Source organism: Nanorana parkeri, unplaced genomic scaffold (assembly GCF_000935625.1).
Source record: "Nanorana parkeri isolate BGI_ZX_2015 unplaced genomic scaffold, ASM93562v1 scaffold110, whole genome shotgun sequence".
Lineage (NCBI taxonomy): Eukaryota > Metazoa > Chordata > Amphibia > Anura > Dicroglossidae > Nanorana > Nanorana parkeri.
In genome coordinates, this window is record NW_017306378.1 from 2,082,127 (window position 1) to 2,098,696 (window position 16,570).

General features: G+C 40.3%; 1 protein-coding gene across 4 annotated transcripts in view; it reads left to right on the forward strand.

Annotated features, from left to right (window-relative positions):
- DPP6 (dipeptidyl peptidase like 6) overlaps positions 1-16,570 on the forward strand; it is a 1,045,284-nt gene that overhangs the window by 862,020 nt on the left and 166,694 nt on the right. For all 4 annotated transcript variants that reach the window (XM_018553126.1, XM_018553123.1, XM_018553124.1 and 1 more), the window contains exons 5-6: positions 1,720-1,794; positions 15,985-16,037. In XM_018553126.1, the coding sequence (XP_018408628.1) occupies positions 1,720-1,794; positions 15,985-16,037 (128 nt within the window). The remainder of the gene's footprint in view (positions 1-1,719; positions 1,795-15,984; positions 16,038-16,570) is intronic.

Below are 16,570 nucleotides of genomic sequence, written 5' to 3' on the forward strand. Positions count from 1 at the left end.
AATTATGTACTCAATGTAATTACATGGTATTAAGATTGCGTCTTTGGTTTGGAAACACCTACAGGTTTGAAATCAGCAGGAAATCTAAAGAAGCGGACAATAGATTATGTGAATATTTGTTGCTGGTCATAGTTAGCTGTAAAATATCAGCGTGGTCAGTTTGTTTTTTAATGGGACTATATTGATATTATTCAAAGTGGAATTCCAGAAAAAGCATCCCCTAACTTCCTGTGTGAACACTAGAAAAGAAAGTAAGTAGAATCTTTCCAGTGGGGGCACAGGTAGCATCAAAAGTACTTTTTAATAGAGTGGCAAACCTCGGTTAGGATGTTTTGTTGTATGTGTCCCCATTAGAAACATTTCATCTCCGTGGTTGCATTAGCCAAGCAGGCTATACTGCTTGGCAAATGTGACCATTACAGTCAATGGAACTGTGCGGCAACTGCATGCCAACAGCTTGGCATGTGGCTGCGCCACTGTATTGCATTGCAAAATCCCACTTGGGATCTAAAACAAAAAACAGGCATTAAGCAAGCAGCAGTATCACTTCCTGAATGCCTGCAAACCAGTTTTCAACAGCCTTTTAAAAAGTGATCCTCTATAGATCGCTATTCAGAGGGCAGTAAAAGTCAGCTACAAGTGTAAACAAGGCCTAAAGATTGTGGTATCATGCAGAAGCACTATGAAAAGCTTGCTGAATTAGATTATGTTAAAGTCAGATTGAAGATTAACTGATTAAAGCTTCTTGAGTTAGCATAATTGCAAGGATAATATGTACAATATTACAAGACACAGACATCATAGACATCAGCCAAACATTTGACATCACTTTTGAATAGAACAATTAAAGATTATTATAGATCAATTCCTGTAGGGTTACAAATGGTCAGTGTTGATGGTGGACAGTGGTGATGGTTTACAGTGGTGAAATGGACTATGGTGATGATGAACTGTGGTGTTGATTGACTGTTGTATTGGTGGACTGTGGTGATGATGGACTGTGGTGATGATGGACCGTGGTGATGGTGGACAGTATTAATGGTGGACAGTGGTGGTGATGGACTGGAGTGTTGGTGGACAGTGGTGATGGTGGACTGTGGTGAAGTGGACCGTGGTGTTGATTGACTGTGGTATTGGTCGGCTGTGGTATTGGTGGACTGTGGTGATGATAGACAGTGGTGGTGATAAACTGGAGTGATGGTGTTGGTGTACAGTGGTGAAGGTGGACTGTGGTGATGGTGGAGTGTTGGTGATGGTGGACTGTGGTGACTAACAAGGCTTTTCACCTATGACCACCCAACATTTTGCTATTAGAAAGAGGGACACCTTTTGGCACATAAGGTGCAGGCAAAGGATAAACTGTGGTGGACCACAGTCCACCACAGGCAAAGGATAAACACCTGGCATGTCCTCAGTTACACAGACCATGTAGAATTAATATGTAAAAAAAAGACAAATCCGTAAGAGCTTTTTTCATAATTCACATATTTATATATTTAAATGGTACGTGTTTATACAGGTCTGTACATCAGACTAAAAAGAGGGACAACTGAGGAGGAAGAGGGATTTGCTAACAAAAGAGGGACAGTCCTCCCAAATTATAGACAGTTGGGGGCTATGTGTATGGGTGATTCCTTCCTCTGTGTACTACACTGACAGATATACAAACTAAATAGATAATGTGAACAAGTTCTTACAAACTCTTTTTGTTTTTTCTAGGATACGTTCAGGGTCAGCAAATACGAAGTATCTCCAGATATGAAATATGTTCTGCTTGCATTTAATGTCAAACCGGTAAGTAGAAAAATCTACCTATGGATTGTGACTTGATGTGACATTGACCTAAGGAAAATGTGTCATTAATGTAAAAGCTTCTACTTATCTGCTGCCATTGTAAGAGTGCGTCATCTTTATGCAGCTATAGGGAACAGCACCATCTAGCAGACAAGAAAGGAAATTGCTTTAAGAAGGATTTCACTATCAGACATGCACAGATATGTCCAGTGTATATTTTTTTATGTAACATAAATAGAGAAATATCTTTAAAATTATTTTGACAGTAGAATAGGTGCATTAAATCCTCTTTAAAAAAAAACCCTCTAAAACTAAAAACTTACATACATAAATGTAAACTGTCTTATAAGTCATATTGTTAAAGAGGAGCTTTACCCATATCTTTAAATTAACAACAAATACACCTTTAGAAATGTTTAGTAATGACAATCTACAAACAGATACTTCTAGTTAATTGCCGGCTTTTTATTCTTTGCATACTTTTTTTTCTTTTCCTCCCCATTCCTTATGCATTTTTACTAACGGCAAATTAATATATCTCCCTTTACTTCCTGGAACATGTGACCATGAACATCATCTCAGGGGAGGAAATAGAAATACTGTAATTGTAAGTAGGGATGTACCGATATATCAGCTGCTGAAAAATATCGGCCGAAAATGGCACTTTTGGCATAATACCGAAAGTGCAATTTTTTAGCCGATACATCGGCACATCCATTCTTTCTCTCCTCCCCGCTTGGCCCTACCTGTCACAGGCGGCCGAGCTCTGCAGGAGAGCACTGTGACCAGCGTCTCGTCTCCCCGCACCGCTCAGCCTCCTGTCACAGATCGGCAGAGCGGGCTGTGGGCGGAGACAGCTGTCAGCTATCACAGCAGGCTGAGCTCCGCTCGCTCAGCCTCCTGTGACAGCGTGTCAGGAAGGAGAGCGAGTGCAAACACTCAGTGATCAGTGATAGCTGAGTGTTTGTAAATAATTGAGGACATAGTATGATTACTATATCCTAATTTTTTAATGAATGGGAAGTGATCTACAACACACTATCTCCACATGTTATGAATGAACAGGAACACTCAGTATAGAGGATTCCTGTTCATCCTGTTCATTCCTGTTCATTGATAACAGGGGCTGTAGAATAAGAGATTGAGGACTCTGTCTCCTCAATCTCTTTTTCTATTTTAAAAGGGAAATAGACCCCTAATATTTCCCTGGAGCCCCTAAAAGTAAAGTAAAAAATAAAAATATTTAATAAAAAATAAATATGCAAAATAAAAAGTTTATAAAAAATAAATACAAATAAAATATTTAAAACATTTGAAAAAGTTAAAATAAAAAAACATTTTTTAATCGGCCTGACATTTTTTTAATTTCGGTTTCGTTTCGGTTTTGACATTTTAATTTCGGTGCACCTCTAATTGTAAGTAAAAAATATTTATGTTTAATATATGTTTGCATGCTGATCTGATTTTTAGTGAAAGGGGGTAAAGGTCCACTTTAAGCAACCTGGCATCGCATTCCATTTTTTTAGGTATATAGCCATCCCAATCTGTCACTCTATTCTTGAACATCTTGCCCTTGTCACTGCATCTTAGTTATTCTGAACTTCTCCATGCTTCAAAGGCTTTAACTGGTATCTAAAGCTTTTTTTTTAGCTTTGAATACAGTAGTAAAGAGTTGGAACCCCTGTCTGATTTTTATTGCTGTATGTGTCCCTGTTGGGTAAATTTATATTCTATTTTTGCTGGTGACTACTGTCATTGAGACTGAAAATGAGGGAAAATCTAAAATGTAGAATTGTCATCAGAACAGGACTAAAGAGGAAATCATCCAGTGGGGACATTTGTTCTTGTGACAACTGGGAGAGAATTTTCTCACATTGCAGAGGCTTTCTCTCACCTCCTTTTATGTCAACAGCACATAAAGTAAAGGGAATTTTCCCCAATAGCACACACATTGCAAAAAAAAACAACTTATAGGGGTTTAAAAAAACCAAAACATATTTAGCTATATTTTTGATACAACTTTAAACACAATCATTCAGATAGAAATATCAATTCAACAATGTCTCCCTTGTCTACACCAGCTACTGCTACAAGTCTCTCTGACCTTTGTGTTCCCACTCCTACCCTACTGTTTCATGTATTTTCGAGGGTTAAATGTTATCATTACAGTTCCTACCTTGCACAGTGCTGTGAAAAATCATTTCATTTCTGTATTTTTAATGTAAATAGACCAGATGTTACAACTCTTGATCAGCAAGCAGACAAATAAACTTCCAATAGTTTTGCTGCACTGAACTTGATGAACGTTCATCTTCTTTGGGTTGATATATATCTCTTTTGCCATTTAACTGATAATAGATCATTATAAGTTATAAAGTTTTTGCTATTATGTTTAGCAGTAAGAATAGTTTCAGAAAGTTAATTCTATTCCAGTTTCAAAAATGGAACATTTTGTAGGTTATTTGTTTCAATAAGTAGAAGTGAAGATGCCATAACCCAAAAAACCCTTCAGATCTTAATATTTAGGAGGTGCAGGGATTTAAATGCTCATTCAAAAGACCAAATATTCCAAGCATGCTCACTGGTTGTGTTAAGGTGATTTAAGGAGCACAATAGTTCATCCTTAGTAGGGTACCCAGGAGAAGCTTAGAATGTAGACATATATTTAAAAGGTGCTAGACCAAACAGGTGAAAAAGCTCTGAAGAGTCTTTAATTATTCCATTGCAAAGGAAAGCATCCAATGCAGGTTGAGAGTAAGGACACTCCCTCTTCATCAGGGCTCTTAATTGGTGTGGTATGAACTCTCCTTTTGGACTGTAATAATATCAAGTGATCAGCAACACTCAGACCTATTCAATCTATAACTGAAAAAAAAGACATCCATTATTGTGTCCTAGTGTTAAAGCTATTGTGCACCAACCAGTCATAATGCACCTTTCAATAGTCCTAAGCTGGGCATACACTGTTATGTTTTCTTCATTCAATGCAGGCTTCCATTTACCTCAGTGGTACAGTGTGGATGACACTTTGAGGCTTCATTGACCTGTTCCCATTTCCCTGGAATCAGGAGGTCCTATTTGGGAGGTGTTTGCATTTCAGGCAAAAAGGGTCAAATGCATCTTTATGCATTCATCGCAAGCCCTTGAGTAGCGTTGTGTTACAATGCAAAAGCCAGCATTTGACAGCAACAACCATCTTCACAAACCCTAATGGAGTAAAAACTGATAAAGATTACCTTCTTTGGGTTACTATACTCTGTTTTCCTTCAACTGTCAGCTCATATACTGTTTTTGCTGTTGTCACAAACTGTAGTACTTCAATAAAATATTGGTAAAAAGGGACATAAACATAGTATATTAACTCTATAGTAGTTCCAAAAGTGTTAGAGTTAATTCAGAAGAAGGCGAAAAATCAGTAAGGCACCTGGGAAAATTCCCCTGAACATTAGTTTCACTAATTCTAGGTGGAGTTGTAATAACTGGTAAGAAATGCATTCAGCCTATGATTTAATCATAATTACTTTGGCAGGGAGTTCCAAAGGGTGTCAAAGGATTACCGGTCCTATTTACACATATACAAAATTGGATGCTAGCAGAGGCTGGTTGATTTGCCTTTTGTTTGCTGAAGTAAAGTCAACAAGTATGTTAACATAGAGTGGCCACCTGTTTTACTGTGCATGCTGCTTCTTCTACTCCCTTGGTTTACCTAACAGACTGCAAGACCTTTGCTCGAGTTCTGCTTGGCAGGTGTGACCTACCTGCTACCCAATAGGGAAAAAAATATCTATTTTATCACAGAGGGCCGGGATTCCCAGCCCGTAATCCAACGCTCCTTCTGTACCTATAAACGTGATATGTGTGATGTGCCTCTCACACAGGTGACCAGTGGTCAGTGGTGAAAGATGGTTGGTCTGCATTCCTTTGGAGTGTGAGGTGAATGGGGGACACACTGTGGGGGTTATTCACAAAAAGGGTGAAGAGTTTGGAAAAGGCAGGAGAAGTGAACAATCTAGGACAACATAGCTGAACTGGAAAGTGAGCTGAGTTGGAGAATTTCAGGAGTTCATTCAAGAGCAGAGCAAATCATTGATCCTTTATGAATATCTAATAACCACAGATTGACTAGTTTAGCAAAACTCTTTCCCACCACTGACACCCTGTTTAAAAATCAGCTACTTTAAAGCTAATCCAGTGTATTCCGTGGGGTTGATTTACTAAAGTGAAACAGGCTGTTCACGTTTCAAGGGAATTTTCACTTTGCAGGGGAAGTTTCCCCTTAGCTCGGTGAATGTGGTGAAATTTCACTTTGCAAAGAATACTCCATTATGTGCAAGGAAAACAAATGAACACAGTATTTGTGATTGCATATGATTGGCTCATCGAAGTCAGCAGAGCTTCACCTCATTCACTAAACTAATGGGGAAGCTTTCCCTGAAAAGTGCAAATCTCCTTGCAAAGTGAACAGCCTCTTTACCTTTAGTAAATCCAATCCCATGCTTGGTTTATTCTAGCATGTGAGTGCCTTAAGCTGGCCATACACTATTCTGTTTTTTTTGTTCAACCTGCGGGCTGAAAGAATAGTAGAAAAGAACAGATTCCTCCATCAACACGTATTGCCTGCCAGCACCATTTGTTTGAAGATTTTCCAACTGGCTCCTATGATTAGCTGAGTGAGGGATGCCGGCTGGAAGGGTACCGACAGCAGCCCACACTGTGCAAATTTACAAGAACTGGTTGTATTCAAGAACAACCACTGCGTTATGTATTTGCACATACTTTCCTGAGACTCATCTGTACGGATAGTATGACAACCTACTGACTTGGTAATAGTTCACAGACAAAATCAAAAACATATTTATAGAATTTGTAAGTAAGCATCTTGTACTAATTACTAGAGTCAGGTTAGACACTGGCAATTCGTGCTGTAGATCGGCAAGTGTTTGTTTAGCTGAATTGCTGCTGGGCATATCTAGCTCTATCAATAGGGCATCTATCTAAAGGTGTATGGTGTAAATACTGAGGATGTTGCTGAACATGCTGGCGTATTAATAGTCAATAAATATGTTGAAACAAAAGAATTTAACGAGTCAAGAAATGGATAATCAATGTTTTAGATGCCTTGAGAAAGCATTCTTGTCCATGCAGAATAATTATAGGCCAAACTATTTAATGCCCTGTCATTTTCACCCTATAGCAAGCTGTGAGAACCCCATTCTCCTTTCTCTCTGCATATTAAAATGCATATTTCTTGATTGCAATAAAAATATATTGCTTTATGTCTCTATGGGGATTGGCACATGTTGCAATGCATGCTACTACAATGACAGCTCTTCGCCTACTTGCCGTTGATCTGAGCGGGGGGGGCCCCCTCAAAATTCCACTTTTGGGCCCCATGATTTTTCATTACACTCCTGAAAGCACCCGTATAATCTGCATGTGGTCTGACACGCTGCTTATGCAGTTGTAAATCTGTACTTGCTTCGGTAAACCATTAATATCAGAACAACACTTTCAAAGGTATAGGAAAAGTTTTGTTGCTGACAGATGTTCACTATCTGTCACGCAAACTGTTCCCTATCCTCTGCTGTCATTTCTTCATAATAGCACTCCAGTCAAAACACAAACATTGAAAATAAAAGTTTTTCTAAGTCTGTATTTTACCAGCAATAGCTATCTGGGCCTCCCTATGACAGCATGTTCCCTGTGTGCTTTAAGGACCCAGCCAAACATGCTACTAAATTAAATGTGATCCATTAACAGACCATCCGCATTCCCACCTGTAGCTGATGGCAATTATCTAGACAATCAATGTCTACTGATTTGCAGCTTCCAGTGTAAATCTACCCACAAACATTGTGCAGACATGATCCAACTATATTTGACAAACTGGTACTAAGTGAATTAGTAGACTGCTATTGCTAATATCTCTTTCGTAAGGTGCCCATACACTGCTCGATTCTCGTACGAGAATCGCGGGAAATCCCGCGATCGTACGAGAATCGAACAGTGTGAACGAAGACGTGCGACCGTTTCTACTGTACCGTTTCTATGCTTATTCAGAGTTCTGACTTCAGCCAGGGGTGTCCCGCGGCCAGGTGTCACCAGGAACGGAGACATACGCGTGACGTCACCACGCTCGTGCGTGATAATGTCACTGCGCATACACAACCATCTAATTGATGCCTGCCGTTGGCCATCTTGGTGATGGACGCCGGCCGAGAGACACTCCTTTCCTGACACTGTTGGACTCTCGGTCCATGACCAAGTGCCCCACTTTTTAGAGGGGGTGACACCAAAATGACTGTCAGTCATTTTAGTGTCACCCCTCCAATGGTGACACCCGGGTGCGGGCCGCACCCCTCACACCCCCCTTGTGACGCCACTGCTTCAGCTGCTGTGTACTTATTCCACTGACTTAAAAGGGCTGTCCACCAAAAAACTAAATTTTATTTTTTAGCGGGACTTGGTGAACTGGCCTCTTCTAAATTTTATTTTTTAGCGGGACTTGGTGAACTGGCCTCTTCTAAGTCTTGGAAACTCCATCAGCGAGATCTATAATACCCAACTCTGTTCAGACCACCTAAGAATGTTGAGTGTTTGTACCCACCTATGCTTGTTCCAGCTCCTCCTGCCCCATGCCTAGGGAGTTAAAGAGGCCTTCCACTCTAACCAGTTACCACAACCATTCAAACTCCCCAAAACCCCTTCTGAAATAATAACGCAACACCAGCTGGAGTTTAAATGGCCATAGCAGCATTTTATTAACAAATGATAAATAAACATTTATAAAAGCTATATGAACATATACATCATATAACACATCCACAGTCAAAATTGGGGCCCAAAGTCCTTTTAGGCACTTTAATCAAGGGAACCGTATATGCATACCCGTATGTAGGACTCCAGCCGCAGGAACACCAACTCGGAGACTATTCCCCATTAATAGAAGATACAACCACTAACACTGTTACGTTAAACTTTCAAACAAGTAAAACCCAGGAGAGTAAGGCTGCACCCCAGACAGGCCTTACACACGTGACATTTTTACCCATGTAAAGGACCTTCAAGGACCTTGAAAAACCTGTCCACTGCTACCACAACATCCTGCAATAACATAAAACAAACCGCCACCAGCCTAGCTAAACACCAACAGAAAAAACAATAACAGAGGGAGGGCGAATGGGAAGTTCGCCCGACCACCGACTCTCTCCAACTGTTCGATACTGGGTACCACCCACTGCTCTGCCTCTGAAGCCCCTCCTGATTGCTCCACCCCTGTAATTACTCTGCCCACTTCTTTTTCCTTTAACACTTTCCATACCTCGTTTCTTTAAAAACTGTCATGTAGTCCCTCTGCCTATCGCTTTGCATATTCTGCTCTGGGCCTAATTTTCTCCATAAAATAATTTAGAAAACAAACTTATTTAGTGAGAGGGCAACCTCCTCATAATGGCAGGGGTGTAGACCAAGAGAATCAAGCTCAGGTATCTTGCCAAGAGAGCCCCTAAGAGACAAAAAAAAATATCTAGTGGTTTACCTCTACAGAGCCAGCCAGGTAATTAGCAATATTTCAGAAGCAGATCAGCAGTGGCAACCTACATATTTTTCTCAATACAGGTGTAGTGTAATGTCTTTCAGGTCTGCTTGACTGAGTATTCAGGTTTAGCCTGTGTAGGGGGGCACACAGACAACACATGGTATAGTGATTGGACAAGGGCTCCTGTTTGCTTTTTTTGCATTTTAGTCATCTCTACTGCATAAGCCATTACCTGGTAATTTTTCATCGACCTTTCTGTAGATGAAAGCTGATGCTGTTACTTGTATATCCACCTGCCTGCTTTGAATATTGACTTGTACTGTGTTGCATGGCATAATGGAACCTATTCTACTGCTGCCACTTGTCATTCCGCTTGTCTTTTAGATTTCAGGCTTCACTACCCTCAAAGACTGTACATCAGCACTATATATTAAGTAAACTCGTGTACAGCAGTAAATATTATATGATGCCTCATCATAAAATATTAATGAGTGGTGTGCCTAAGCTACTGGGATCCACACAGTGTGAACATCATGTCGAGTATGAGTAATGGGCTTAAAGGAGAATTATTATGTGGGATTATGTAAACGGTACTAGCATTTAACCTTTTCAATGCTGCAGCCTATAAAAATCCAATGGCTTCCCAGACTTCTGGTAGTTACACATGCCGTCCAATACTTTAAAGCAGTATGCCAGTATTTCTCAATCCCCTCCCTCTTTCTGTGCTGTAAACTCCCTCCTCCTTGAACCGGCCTTCCCCACCTGTTTTTTAAAACATGCCTTCATACATACCTTTTTCTTTGGGTATTCTGTCTGGCCACATGGCGTCCTTGGTTCTTCTATCCCTTCTCAAATGCTGGGGCTGTGGCAACTACATAATACTTGCAGTATTAGAATGTGAGTTCAGGTCAATGCACCCCCAGGGGGGATGTCATTGACAACCTGGGCTCACAGGAAGTGGGTTGAGTGATGCTGGCCAAAATCCAGCGGGGAAGCAGAGTTACTGGGGGGGGGGGCATCACTGGAGATAAGATGAGTATTGCAGCAAAAGCTGGGCTTTTTATTTTTATTTTTTTAAATCTGGGCAATTAATGAAAAAAATATGCCCAACTTCTACTTTAGAAGTTAATCTCTATAATGGAGCCCAGATAGCAGGAAAAAACCAAACGTTTTAGTCATTCTGCACTCCATCTAAAACTAGAAAGATGTATTTTAATATAGTGAATTAGTGTAAATAGCTGTTCAAATAAATAAATATAATGTATTAACACTTTAACCTATTGCCCTTCCTAAATAGTTTTGTCATATTATCCTACCTATTAGGATACAGTGCAGGATCTGAGGCCCAACATCAGTCTATGCCCACCCATTTAACTTAATCAAACTAATTGACAGAAGAGTCTTAATATAACAAAACGAGGGTGAGCTTCCATTGCACCATGGAAACTGAGTGTTTTTCCTGGTTTAGACCTACCCAGCTATACTAAAGTGAAAGAGTAGCCACACATTGGTTCTAATTTTATGAACAATGGCATAATTAGTAAGTGCTAATTATTGGGCTAATGTTATTCAGGCAAAGTGAAAATGGATGTCTTTTAAAGGGTTAATGTCCCAGCTTACAAGAGAGGTTTCAAGCAAATGAGTGTGGATTGTACCTTTGCTCCCAAGAAAGTAGACATTTCAATGCTAAACAACAGGGTTTCATCACATTGCAGTACCAATGGGTAAATATGGTGGATAGCATGGATAGGTAGTATGCATATACTGTTGACAGAATGACTGAGTTGAAGCAGCAAGGAGAGAACAAACAAGTGATCACATAGCATAATAATAATAAGTACCATAAAGTTTTACACAAGATCACACATCTGGAGATGTCAACATGTAACACCCCTTCCCCTGGATAACATTGTTGTTCAAGTAATCTGGGCAATTAATATCTGTCCTCGCACTTTGATTCTCCTTCAGGCAATTCAACTGACAAGGGAATATTTTCTTCTTGTGGAGTGGGTAAGAGGTCCTTTTGTACTTTATACTGGACAGAGTGAATTTTAGCATTTGGATTGCAGGGGTTAGGGTAACAGACGATCTTCCTTTCTACATCTTAGTTGACCAACATATTGTGTGATACTCTGGCCATTTACAAGTGTGGTCCATTGATCACTTGCCCAGTGACTGCTTCAACAGTTGCTGTTTTCTATGTGAGTAAATTACCTTATAGCATGTGTAGCAATGACTCCTTAAGAAGATGCTGGGTTTTACGGGTCCTCCTAGCCTTCTTATTAATGATTTGCCCTGTATCAGCAAGAAGACTCTCATTGACCCACCGACAGTGACAGACAGACTTCCACTATATCTTTTGCTATTTTATTTACTCAGATGTCCAGGGGAGAGAGGTTTGGGGGTACAGGGTACTCCAAAACAGCAGCTAACAATTCCCTCCACTGCATAGTATCTTGTAGTATCTTTATGATATTCAGTAGGCCAGCATATTCAGTAGGCCAGACCAACATCTACCTTTTAAGTATCTTCAGCCCTCTCACAATCTAGCTGTAGAACTTTAGGCCAGCAATTTTTATTTGTGGACCTTTAAGCCAAAACCAGCAATATTAAATTGTGAACCTTTAAGCCGAGACTGACAATTGACTAAGCAGGACTCTTCTTCAACTTCCTCCCACAGGCAACAGGTCAGAGAGGTCAAGACTGGATCCTTCACACACACACACACACACACACATTGTCTCCAGACAAATCCTGGTAGGGAAGGACCTTCCTAGAAGGTCTCCCCAAATATTTCTTCCCTTCCCTAGACTACATCACCAACACATACCTCTCAATGAACCCACAACTATTTATATCTTCTTAATCTAACTAATTGACAACACTTCTAAGTAGCAGAGAGATGCAGACAATGTCCTGGGTCTAGGAGAAACCTAGCATACCTAGATAAAGTAAACAAACAAAACTCAGACTGGCAACAGCCTAGCTGCCAAAACTACATTTGAACACTCCAGCTTATATTGGAGTCTCTATACGGTACATGCATAGCTGAGTCTTTCTGGGAAGAGATTATAAGCAATAAGGTGGAGAGAAAATGAAACTCAGGACAGGTTTAATTTTGCCAAATTACCTATTGCCTAAATGCAGGACAGAACAAGTATGAATGTGACAGGTGCACTTCATATGTTCTATCACACATACAGTTAACCTCATAACAAAAATGTTTAAAAAGGGTCCAGCTCCACATAGCGAGAAATATGATATAGATTGATTTTCCCACTAAAGTGTTTAATTCTGAGGGAATGATGTATGAGGACGTTCCCTGATTTTTTATGTAGTGTCAAAAAACATGTAAATGCATCAAAGCCTGGCTGATCGAGCCGGTGAACAGCACGCCGCATGAAATAAGATCTAGATTGATTTTTTCCCACTTTCTAATCCCTCTCATATTTCTATTTTTAAGATTGACAGGTGGCTTTGCATTGCAGCTGTTGTGATTTTTAATGGAAAATGGTTTATTTTATTTTTTTTCAAGCAAAGCTTGCATTTTCCTACGCCTTGGCATGCAGGTTGAAATTTTTATCCTTTGACAGAGTAGCAATGTTTACTCAAAAACTCATTTAATGTTTTGGTTTTTTTTTTTATCCTGCCTGCTCTTTTCCTGATTTCAGAAGTTGGAAGGTCTCCGGTTTTCAGTAAAGGGGACCTGTACTGAGTTAATACACTGGCCTTGATACTGACTGACTGGCAATTGCTACAAGCTCGCCCTGTGCATTGAAAATAGGAAGGCAAAGCAAACACACTGGTTGTCTTAGAGACAAAATAAAGGCCTGGATATTTGGACAGCTCGTACTGCATAGTTACAATAAAAGATGGATGTAAAGAAATCCATGGAGGAGATATTAGGTGACAACATGCCCACACAGCACATGTTTGACTTAAGCGTTTTATATCCCATGCACTTACTGTGTATGTGGGGTTAATGCTTGTAGCAGTCATCAGTTCCCGGTCAAATTGTCCCTCCTGTGTGTTGCTGCTCTTTCCATCTGCTAATTGCAGAGGAAAAAACGTGTCCACATGTCCACTGTGAATCTGAGTCTGGAGTCACGAGGCGGCCCAACGAAGTCATCTCGTGGAGTCATCTCGTGGCCCAACGAAGTACTGATGGGGTGGTCATAATAATCTGGCCACTCATTGTATATCCTAAAGGTATGTGTTTGATATTAACTACGGAATGCAATGCAGCTTTTTCTGCAGCTGGAGAATTCCATTGCATTACTAATTTCCAGACGCTACCCAAACTGTTAATTCCAAACAAACATACATTTGCACACAAACTTTTCCTTCCAACCCTTCAAATATGCATATGCACCCATAAAGTAACCCATGCCAATCCATCAACCAATCAATCAATCTCCAAGCTGCAGTTGTAGTTTATAGATTATTTCTGAACTCACTGGTGACTTGTTGAATATAAAAGTCTCCCTATACTGCGCATGGATACCCTTTGCTTGTCTCCTTTGGTTAATTATCCAGTACATGTCAGAGAAATGTAGGAGCAAAGCTATCAATATTTCCTCAACCTGGCTTGCCCACTCATTAATGACAACCTTAGATGCAGACAATAGGGTGGCAGGCGCATGTATTCATAAAGAAGAGTGGTCAAAGCAGTGTTGGAGTGTGCTCAGAAAACTATATATTTCACTGTGGATAGTATATAACAAAGAGAAATGGTACATTTGGAGGGTATGTATAAGTACTGTGCAGAAGAGGTTTGAGATGAAAGCTCACAGGGAAAATAAAGGATAACTCTAAAATAAGCCTCCTTAGGCAAGCATGTAACTGGAGCTAAAATATTATTTTCCTGTCTAACACTGCTTCCTCTTCCACATTCTGGCAAGGTACACAGAGTAACTTAGAGTCTAGTTCCAATGTTGATTTTTTATTTTTAAAGTATCCCAGCACTAGTTAATAAAAACAGCTTTCACTACAATACTTACGTTCTCCCAAAAGCTGTCCCCCATAGACTCGCAACAAGGGTCTTCTACCAGGTGGAATGACACACAGCCAGAACATCATGGGCAGAACCCCTGGTGGTATCATCACCTTGTTCTGGGCTCACAATACAATTGTACAGAGAACAGCATTATGACTACTCTCTGCAGCATTAGGAACCAGCTACTACCACTAGAGAAGGAGACGAGGATGTACCCTAGGATGTCATGTCACCAGCCATAAGATAGCTGGAAAAGAAAGGTAAGTATGTAAAAAAATCTTTACAGTATATGAAGGTGAACTGGGAGACTGAAGTTGGGTTTTAAAGTACACTTGTCATGAAAATTATGCTGACTGCAATTGCTATCTTATACTTTTAAGACAGTTATTTCCAGGGCTTCATCAGGGCATCATGCTGATGCTTTGGCTTCAATGCTTTCTGGGTTACTGGCCAGGATTAGGTATAGAGATAAGGAATTCTAACACTTTTTTACAGCATGCATGTACCGGGTCTGTGACTCAAAACGTTCAATGAGGGAAATAGAATTTTTAGTGGGAGGCCAGCAATGGTATACACTTCTCATGGCAGGGACTTTAAATCCAGCTTACTTATTCCTTTCTCCTTTGCAATGTACAGCCATTACTCTCCTATTAAAACATTGCGTATTGCTATATGTGTTTTGCCATACAAATATTTGCACCTGTCAAAAAATTTTCTTTTTGTATCTCTCACTTTGTTCATTGCTACAGGAGAGGATGGCACTGTATACATTTATAATAGTTAATTGTGATAGAACTTTTAGCGTTATACATAGCAAACTTGTGAAAGCTACTCTGGGCAGAATTCTGCTTTCCAATCATAGGTATAGTGGGAGTGAGAAACCCATAGTTCTATTCCTGAATTACAGGCCTCAGTCCCCCTCACATCCATTTTATAAGACCGGTCGTTGCTATGCCCTCTATTGCATTGGCCTTGTCACTTCGCACTAGAGCGCCCTTTTCAGTGAACAGTGATGTATTTATGTCCCCCACTACCTGTAGTGGGCAGACCCAGGAGTCTCAACCTCCTGATCTGAGCTGCCCACTGTAACAGCGTTGTTTGATTGACAGGTCAGGAGACCACTGGTCTGTCCTGCCTCCCTGACTAACAGGCAGGGAGTCTCCTGGTCATTCATGGCCTCTCCACGCCATTCATTTAAATTGCTGTGGTGTCATGGGAACTATACTCTGTCATAATGGCCCTGGGAGAAGAACAGATGTGGTGTATTCACCTCCATTATACCTCCTCTGTGTGCCCAGCTGAAGCTGTTTTTTAACATATGCAACAATAACGTCACTGGTTTTTCATCAGAATTATCATATAAACGTTGAGGTTTGTTCATTAACTTATTAGTGACTTTTATATTTACATAGCTGACGCCCCTGATAGTTGCTTGCGTGCCAGAGTTCAGCTTTAAATGCAGGATGATGTGTTTTGTATGCAAATGCTTTTCGGTCCCAGGGCAGCATTGTACCAGCAGATTATACAGAAAACTGGAGTTACATTAACCTTTCTTCCTATACTGAAATTACTATTGTCCACAGTACAGCACAGCAATTCAGTTTGATTTTATTTGCTTTCCTATGCCAATGTTCCTTACTATTTTTTCTCCTTGCAGATTTATCAGCACTCCTTTACTGCGCAGTATGCCCTGTGTAACCTCATCACAAGGTAAGAGTTCTCTTTTATTGGTGAGAAATCGAAGATTTATGTTTGTGTAGCATTGACGCACTCTTAAAATATTGCTGTTGGTACAGAAAGATGATTGAATGGGAATAAAATAAAGCAGTGTGGCTGCTTTCCCTAGAATTCATTGCGCGGCCCAAAAAATATTCTGTCTATGAGCTTCTCCCATATCTAAGCCTTGGTATCCGTGTTCTCCTTACATATCTGACATATATCCCAATTTTCTTTTAGGGCCAAACTTGCCATTCTATTAATTATATTTTCATTACTGTGGAATTTTAAGTAAAAAGAAAGATAACAGGCTATCAATGTTTAAAGTGAAATTAAACTTTGCTGGAGGCTGTTGATTTTATTCGTTAAAAGTTCCAAATTCCTAGTTTTCTAGTGGCTCCCCGCAGCGCACTTCTCCCTGCCCCCTGCACAGGTGCCACCATCGTTCTAATGGAAGCACCCGTGCACATTCATGCCCGCTCGTTTCCACAGTGGCTGTGTGCGTCCATAGACACACACAGCCCTGT